Below are 9551 nucleotides of genomic sequence, written 5' to 3'. Positions count from 1 at the left end.
TTGGAAGAATAAATCGCCCCTAATGCTGGGTGTCCTACATGTGTGGATGTTGCTGTGTTATGTAAAACTAGTAGTTTAATTCTTACATTTTTTTAACAGGGTGCCTCAAGATGGTGTGAAAAAAAGGTGTTTTTGTTCCGTGCTGATGGTTTAATGTGATGGTGTTATTTGTAAGAGCTGCCGCCTTAACTTTGACACCTACATAAGTAGGGTCTAAAATGAAAGCATTTGAATCGGTTTTAGTGGTAGTGGCGCTGCTCTGTGGTAAATTGGTTTTGGTGCTTAATAGTGATAATAGTAGATCAAATTTGTGATGCTAATAACTAATCAGTAAAGTGCCAAGTGCTATCCATCTGTGGTGACATGTGCAAAGCGGAAAAAAATAAATTAAATAAGAAAGTGTGTGTATAAATGAATGAATCAATTGATCGGTCTTTGTACGATAGATAAAATAAACAGTCTAAGAAATGAATCAAAATAAACAGAGATCTAAACCAATGAAGGTAATCACTAATCAACAGAAATAATCACAGTGTGTATGCCATAAAAAAATAAATAAAATAAAAATAAAAAATCATCACAGTGTGTCTGCAATAAATAGTAAGGGGGTATCGCGAATGTCCTAGTTAAAAATTCAGAAAGCTCAAGGAAACTCCACAGAGCTTGATAAACAGTCCATTGAAAAAAAATGCAAGACAAAGAGAAATTTCTTCACTGACAGACAAAGGAGGTGAATTGTGCCTCTTAATGCACTCCGTGCTCAATATAAATATTTTAGTGAAGGTGCTTTACTCTGTGCTCTTTTCTATATAATGCGCTTACCAGAGGGCTCTCCTCCTCAAGGGGGTATAGAGCCTCCACAGCCACACCACGGTGTGCTGAAATATTCGAACAAACCTCTGGTGGTGTTGATCTCTGACAGCCTCATTAGGCACAATATGCAAAGGAAAAAGAAGTAACACCCAGTAGTGCAATACCATTTAACTCAATTTATTTGGTCATCAAACGTGTAAATATGCATTTACATTGTTTAAAAATTGCACGAGTAATGAGAAACGAGAAGTCCGTGATTCCCAAAGGTTCCTCGGACAAAAACAGGAAGTGATGTAATGACGCTGTGGCTCCGTCCTACAAGCTTCATCCTTAAGACGTCATCTGAAGCGGCCTCACTATTAAGCACCAAAACCAATTTACCACAGAGCAGCGCCACTACCACTAAAACCGATTAAAATACTTTCACACTGGAGCACTGGTGCGTTAGTGATAAAGCGTCGCTAATTTTAGCAGTGTTTTATTGTCATTTTAGCGGCGCTTTTCAGCCGCTAGTAGGGCGTTTCTAACTCCAGCTAGCGGCCAAAGAAAGGGTTAAAAGCGCCCAGGTTGCAGCGCTGCCAATTCATTTCAATGGGCAGGGCGTTTTGGGAGCGGTGTATACACCACTTCCAAAATGCCCCAAAGATGCTGCTTGCAGGACTTTTTTTCCCGTCCTGCAAGCCCACCGCCCCAGTATGAAAGCACTTGGGCTTTCACATTGGGGAGGCATGAGAGGCGCTTTTCAGGCGCTATTTTTAGCGCTAAAATGCCTGAAAAGCGCCTCAGTGTGAAAGGGGTCTCAAAGGGTGCCTTGACTGAAACAAGGTTGAAAAACACTGATTTAGGCTATACTGCCACTACTACTGATATTACATATAATACCAAATATACTAGGGTTGTAAAATATTTTCTCATTAAGGAGTCAAAGCCCAATACAGAATGGTATATACTGTATCTGGTATGACTATGGGGTTAATTTACTAAAGGCAAATCCACTTTGCACTACAAGTGCACCTGGAAATGCAGTCGCTGTAGATCCGAGGGGGACATGCAAAGTAAATAAAAAAAGTGCATTTTTGCTTGTACATGATTGGATGATAAAATCAGCAGAGCTTCCCCTCATTTCAGATTTTCCCCTCAGATCTACAGCAACTGCACTTCCAAGTGCACTTGTAGTGCAAAGCGGATTTGTCTTTAGTAAATCAACCCTAGTGTCTCCTTTGTAGTTCTGCCTTAAAGCAGAACCCCAACTAAAACGTGAGCGTGTGTTTTTTTTTTTATTACCTACTAAGAAGATTTAGCTTAACTTCCTGTCAGGTCACTGGAAGAAGATGTAATGGAGACAAAGCCTTAAAAATACAATGTTTTAGTAGGGTTAGAATCCATGGGAGCTTTTTACTGAAATATGTTTCACCACCTGTTTGGACGGAAAGTGGAAGAAAATCAGCATAAAGTGGCGACAGGCAGCAGTAAACATCTCACAGAAGGCTTTAGGGAAGGTTATATTGAAAAAGAAAATGAAGAAACAAAGACAAGCAAGAGACCCACCAACTGCTATGCAAATTAAAATGTACCAAACCAAACTCAAACAGAAACATAAACAGCAAAAAGTATATGTCCAGTCAAAACGTATTTTTTTCTTTTTATATTAGGCATGGATTAGAACTCCTATCAGGTGTTTACTGATATCCAGGTCCATTACGGAGGTTCCCGCAATTTACTGGCACTCTGGCAACAGTTATCTCTAATAGCAGCGCAGACTTCAATAACAAAACCTTTTTTTTTTTGGTAGAGTAGTGGTGGTCCTTTGGACCAACTATGTGTATAGGATTGTTTTTATAGGATTGTAAAAAGAAAAAATCCCTTTTATTCGTTGAACTAGATGAGACTTGTGTCTTTTTTCAACCAGTCTAACTATGTAAATATGTAACCCCTGTCAGATTTCTTTTTTTTCTGCCTATGCCCCTTTTGACGATTTTCCTGAATAACAATAAAAAAAAAACAGATGTTCTAATCCTTCTCTACTCTATCCCTCTAAAAAAAACTCTATCTACTCTAAAAAAAAAAAAAAAAAAAAAAAAAAAAAAGGTTTGGTTGGAAATATACTTTAAGTTTATAATTTTTTAGGATGAGGTAGGCCCTGATGGAAAATGAAGGATCCTAGACATGACACACCTGAATCAAGATATACTGTAATATTTGCCCTATACATCCCATGTATGCCTTCAAATAAATATTCATACTCAAATAAGCCGCATTTTTATATATTTTATACCTTATTACAAAAGCCTTGATAACAATTAAAAAAATGTAATCTTAAATACACTGTAAAATGTACACAATATCATGATAATACAATAATATATTATTGTATGAAAAAACCTTTTTTGCATATTTCATGTGGCTTCCATTTAATCATTTTATAGTTCTTTTATAGAACAATAAAATGATTGCCATAGTGGGGCTAGATTTCCCAGCAAAAATGACATTTTACAATTGGGCAGAGTTGTGTTGCTAATGAAACTTATTCCCGTGCCACTAAGCTACAGTACAGTATTGGTTCCTTAAAGCAAAACTCTAGGTTTTTACAGATCCATAACCCTAACAGCCACCCCCTACAAAAAATATACATTGTTATCCATCAGAGTAAGATAAATTGAGTATATGTATACAGGAGCATATGAACAACGGTTTTAGGTGCCCTGGCCCTTTCTCATGTTCAACAGGTATACAAGGTAGTTGAAACATCCCAATCCCACCGTACCACTCCAGACCAGTACCTCTCGCTTGTATACAGACAAACAGGGTGTCAGCTCAAAAAAGGTCTTCTCCGCTTACTATTGAAGAAAAAAGCTGCACTCTGATATCTACTCTTCCAGGTAATTTTATTCAATCATCTCCCCTTTTTTTTTTTTTTTTATAAAAACTATATGGGCTAATTAAAAATGAGCCCCTAACTTAAAAAATAATTTTGATTAGCACATATAATTGCGCTTAAAATATGTCCTATTTTTCATATGAAAAATTACCCAGTTAGGGTTTGCATCTAAATGCTGGTTAGCACTAGGGTTGTTGGTTTGAATCCCAACTATGGCACTACCTGCCTTGAGTTTGCATGTTCTCCCTGTGCTCGTGTGGGTTTTCCTCCAGATACTCCGGTTTCCTCCCACACTCTAAAAACATGCTGGTAGGTTAATTGGCTCCTGTCTAAATTGGTCCAAATATGTGTATGTATGAATGTGCGTTAGGGACCTTAGATTGTAAGCTCCTTGAGGGCAGGGACTGATGTGAATGTACAGTATATACGTAAAGTGCTGCGTAAATTGGCGGTGCTATATAAGTACCTGTAATAAATAAATTATACTTTAAGATAAAGTGATAACTTCACTTGTATGGGTTTTTATAGTTTGCTCTGTGTTGTTTTTATGAAAAAGAAAATACATTTTACTCTTTACATTCTGTCGAAACTCTTTGGATCCAAAGTAATAAACAAAGGGATCCAAACAGCAATTGAAGCCACTCAAAGCTAGGGAAAGCTTGTAGGCCACATATAGGGTATACTGTTTGGTTGATGGAAGTGAATGAGTGATAAGAATCACATTATTTGGCACAAAACATATTACCAGTACTAAGAGCAACACTACTATTGTATAAATTGTCTGCTTTTTGGGAACAGTAGACTGCTTGATATGTGAACGCAGAAGAGTCGTAATGATTAACAAGTAACAAATTACCATAGTTACTATGGGAATAACAAAGAATGCCAGAAAGCGGCATGCGAAATACAAATAGAAAGCCACATAAGAAGAAAACATATTTTTAGGTAAAATATCAAAGCAAGTAAGTATGTTCAGTTCATGCACATAGAATGTCATCTTAGTATAAAGTAAAGGTATGTCAATTGATAAAACTAGCAACCAGATCACCAAGCATAAAATAAATGCCTTTCTGATGTTCATACAGTTTTGAAAACGCAGAGGATGCACAATGCCCACGTAGCGCTCCACACTAATACACATCATTGTTAGAATGGAGCAGTTCACATTTGCATAGAACATTATAGTTGTTAGAGAGCAGAAGATGTCTCCAAATGGCCAGTTATTTCCTTCTAGGTGATACACAGCCAGGAATGGGAGCGTCAAGCTGTAGACCAAATCGTTTGCAGTAAGATTGATCATAAACACCATTGTTGGATTCTTTGACTGGCTCCGACAGAAAATCCACAGACTGGTTACATTTAGTGGGGTGCTGACAAGGAAGATGAATAAGTATATTGCTGGTAAGACATTTTGCAGCATTTTACTTTGCAGCATTTCCAGTGTGTGGTTGGATAAAGCAGACGTTATTGCGCCATCGATGGTGTTATTTCCAGTAAATGCAGAAGGGGTTTCTTCAGTCATCTTTGCCCACTGGCTTTCAGTGAGCACTGAGAAACTTTTAACTGAATAGAACCTAGGAAAAAAGTAATTATTATTTTATACTTTTTTGTATATTCATAAAAATGGTGATACATGTTTCCTTTTACTTCCAGTATTTACTACTTTTAACTGCTAGAAAGTAACTTTCTACTGGCTCATAAACCATCTTAGTTACATAATTACATAGTAGGTGAGGTTGAAAAAAGACACAAGTCCATCAAGTCCAACCTATGTGTGTGATTATGTGTCAGTATTACATTACATATCCCTGTATGTTGCGGTCATTCAGGTGATTATCTAATAGTTTCTTGAAGCTATCAATGCTCCCTGCTGAGACCACCGCCTGTGGAAGGGAATTCCACATCCTTGCCGTTCTTACAGTAAAGAACCCTCTACGTAGTTTAAGGTTAAACCTCTTTTCTTCTAATTGTAATGAGTGGCCACGAGTCTTATTAAACTCTCTTCTGCGAAAAAGTTTTATCCCTATTGTGGGATCACCAGTACAGTATTTGTAAATTGAAATCATATCCCCTCTCAAGTGTCTCCTCTCCAGAGAGAATAAGTTCAGTGCTCGCAACCTTTCCTCATAACTAAGATCCTCCAGACCGTTTATTAGCTTTGTTGCCCTTCTTTGTACTCGCTCCATTTCCAGTACATCCCTCCTGAGGACTGGTGCCCAGAACTGGACAGCATACTCCAGGTGCGGCCGGACCAGAGTCTTGTAGAGCGGGAGAATTATCGTTTTATCTCTGGAGTTGATCCCCCTTTTAATGCATGCCAATATTCTGTTTGCTTTATTAGCAGCAGCTTGGCATTGCATGCCATTGCTGAACCTATCATCTACTAGGACCCCCAGGTCCTTTTCCAACCTAGATTCCCCAGAGGTTCTCCCCCCAGTGTATAGATTGCATTCATATTTTTGCCACCCAAATGCATTATTTTACATTTTTCTACATTGAACCTCATTTGCCATGTAGTCGCCCACCCCATTAATTTGTTCAGGTCTTTTTGCAAGGTTTCCACATCCTGCGGAGAAGATATTGCCCTGCTTAGCTTAGTATCGTCTGCAAATACAGAGATTGAACTGTTTATCCCATCCTCCAGGTCGTTTATAAACAAATTAAATAGGATTGGTCCCAGCACAGAACCCTGGGGAACCCCACTACCCACCCCTGACCATTCTGAGTATTCCCCATTTATCACCACCCTCTGAACACACTCTTGTAGCCAGTTTTCAATCCATGTACTCACCCTATGGTCCATGCCAACGGACCTTATTTTGTACAGTAAACGTTTATGGGGAACTGTGTCAAATGCTTTTGCAAAATCCACATACACCACGTCTATGGGCCTTCCTTTATCTAGATGGCAACTCACCTCCTCATAGAAGGTTAATAGATTGGTTTGGCAAGAACGATTCTTCATGAATCCATGCTGATTACTGCTAATGATATCGTTCTTATTACTAAAATCTTGTATATAGTCCCTTATCATCCCTTCCAAGAGTTTACATACTATTGATGTTAGGCTAACTGGTCTGTAATTCCCAGGGATGTTTTTTGGGCCCTTTTTAAATATTGGTGCTACACTGGCTTTTCTCCAATCAGCTGGTACCATTCCAGTCAATAGACTGTCTGTAAAAATTAGGAACAATGGTCTGACAATCTTCTTCCATCGAATACATTTGAAGAGCTATGGAGATCAGATTACATACTCTGCAGAATGTCTGGAAAAGAAAGGTCTCCCCCTATCTCCTCTCTACTAGTAGAGTTAAGCCAAACTGACTCTTTCAGCTTTATAGGTTAAAGAAAAATTCTGAGCATAGATTTTTTTATACATGGTCCAGGCTGGACAGTCTAACATCGATAGAATGTAAACTGTTTGGGGGATGATAAGGGACTATATCCAAGAATTTGCTGATGAGAATAGTATCATGAGTAGTAATCAGCATGGGCTAATAAAAGGTCATTCTTACCAAACCAATCTGTTAACATTCTAGGAGGAACCAAGCTGCCATCTAGATAAGGGAGGGCCTGTGGATGTGGTGTATCTGGATTTTGCAAAAGAATTCGATACAGTCCCCCATAAATGCTTAATTTACAAACGGAGGTCTGTAGGCATGGACCATAGGGTTTGTTCATAGATAGAAAACTGGATACAGGGGCATGTCCAAAAGTCGGTGATAAATAGCGTGTACTCTGACTGGTCTGGAGTGGTAAATCAGGTACCCCATGGCTCTGTCCTGGGACCAATTTAATTTATTCATAAATGACTTATGCCGCGTACACACGGTCGGACTTTTCGTCTACAAAAGTCCAACGGACGCCGACGGACTAAAGCTGGCTGGTAATCCGATCGTGTGTGGGCTTCTCCGGACTTTCAGCAGACTTTTTCAGCCTCAAATCCGACGGACTTTAGATTTGAAACATGCTTCAAATCTTTACGTCGTAACTACGACGGACCCCGAAATCCGCTCGTCTGTGTGCTAGTCCGACGGACAAAAACCCATGCTAGGGCAGCTATTGGCTACTGGCTATGAACTTCCTTATTTTAGTCCGGTGTACGTCATCACGTACGAATCCGTCGGACTTTTGTGTGGTCGTGTGTAGGCAAGTCCGTTTGTTAGAAAGTCTGCTGCAAGTCCGCCGAAAGTCCGCAGGAAGTCTGTCGGACAGGCTGTCGGACTTTTGTAGACGAAAAGTCCGACCGTGTGTACGCGGCATTAGAGGTTGGTATAAATAGCTCAATCTCAGGTTTTGCTGACAATACAAAGCTAAGTAGGGCAATAGCTTCACAGCATGAAATAGAACCTTTACAAGAAGACCTCAATAAAATAAAGAAGTGGGCAACTACATGGCAAATGAAGTTTGATGTTGAAAAATGTAAAGTAATGCACTTGAGGGCTAAAAATATGAATGCAAGTTACTCGCTAGGGGGAGAACTTTTGGGGAAATCCAGGATGGAAAAAGATGGAAAAAGATCTGGGGTCCTAGTAGATGACAGACTCAGCAATAATACACAATGCCAAGCTGCTGCAAGCAAAGCCAGAAGAATATTAGTATGCATTAAAAAGGGAATTTACTAAAGAGATAAAATTATAATCCTGTCACTTTATAAAACTCTGGTATGGCCACATCTGGAGTATTCCGTCCAGTTCTGGTCACCAATCCTCAGGAAGGATGTGCTGGAGCTGGTGAGAGTCCAGAGAAGGGCAACAAAATTAATAAGGGGATTGGAGGACCTCAGTTACAAGGAACAATTACAAGAATTAAACTTATTCTCCCTGGAGAAAAGACACTTGAGAGGAGATATGATAGCGATATACAAATAGCTCAATGGTGATTCTACCATAGGAAAAAAAACAATTCAGTTTCAGGGAGTGTAGGAAGACACGGTGCCACTCAATTAATTTGGAGGAAAAGTGGTTTAACCTCAAGCTGCGTAGGGGGTTTTTCACTGTCAGGGTGGTAGGAATGTGTAACAGGAAGTATTGATTTTAAAAAACTCTTGTATGTGCATCATAGTGAGCACAGTATACAGAGATATGGGAAAATATTTTTGACATGAACACACACACGCACACAGGTTGAACTGGATGGACTGGTGTCTTTTTTCAACCTTACCAACTATGTAAATATGTCGTTTGGACCAATGTAACAATGTATATACCATACCTGGCCAATGCCACTGGAGAATGTAGACAAAGCTACTCCAGTGATCTCTACTTTCTTCCGGGTCTCGCACCGAGCAGCTTACAGAACAGAATTTCGGCCACACTGAATGAATGCAAAGCATTCTCTGATTGGATGAGGTGGAAAGGTGGGGTGGTGATGTCACACCCTTCACCTCATCAAATCAGAGAATGCTTTGCATTCATTCAGAAATGCAAAGCTTTCGCTGAATGGGCCCGTGCTGAGCAGTTGACCTCCTGTGTTCACAATGCAGAAGTGCAGCAACTAAGTGCAGGTCCTGGAAGCTAATAGAGGAGCAGGGTCTACTTCAGTGATTTCCGGATTCCAGGGGAATCAGTCAGTTATAGTATATACATAGCCACATTGGTCCAAGCTGGACCAATGTAACTATGTATAAAATATCCATGTCTGGAATTATTATTTAAACATAGAGGGGGAGATTTACTTAAACTGGAGTACTCAAAATCCGGTGCAGCTGCGCATAATAACCAATCAGCTTCCAGGTTTTTTTTTCAAAGCTTAATCGAACAAGCTGAAGTTGGAAGCTGCATCCATGCGCAGCTTTACCAGTTTTAATAAATGTCCCCTAGAGTGCCTTAAAGCATGCAGAAAATGCCTTGTAAGCATG

At 39.5% G+C, this 9551-nt stretch overlaps 1 protein-coding gene across 1 annotated transcript in view; it reads right to left on the bottom strand.

Moving 5' to 3' along the window:
• Nucleotides 1-237: 237 nt before the first annotated feature.
• The window catches only part of LOC141128846 (P2Y purinoceptor 8-like), a 14763-nt gene continuing 5449 nt past the window's right edge, over nt 238-9551 (bottom strand). Inside the window, exon 2 of the mRNA XM_073616411.1 lies at nt 238-5265. Within this exon, the coding sequence (XP_073472512.1) occupies nt 4179-5213 (1035 nt within the window). The 5' untranslated portion in view covers nt 5214-5265 and the 3' untranslated portion in view covers nt 238-4178. The remainder of the gene's footprint in view (nt 5266-9551) is intronic.

The sequence above is a fragment of the Aquarana catesbeiana genome, linkage group LG02, assembly GCF_042186555.1.
Source record: "Aquarana catesbeiana isolate 2022-GZ linkage group LG02, ASM4218655v1, whole genome shotgun sequence".
In the NCBI taxonomy this organism is placed as follows: Eukaryota; Metazoa; Chordata; class Amphibia; order Anura; family Ranidae; genus Aquarana; species Aquarana catesbeiana.
This window is presented reverse-complemented; position numbering and strand designations above follow the sequence as displayed.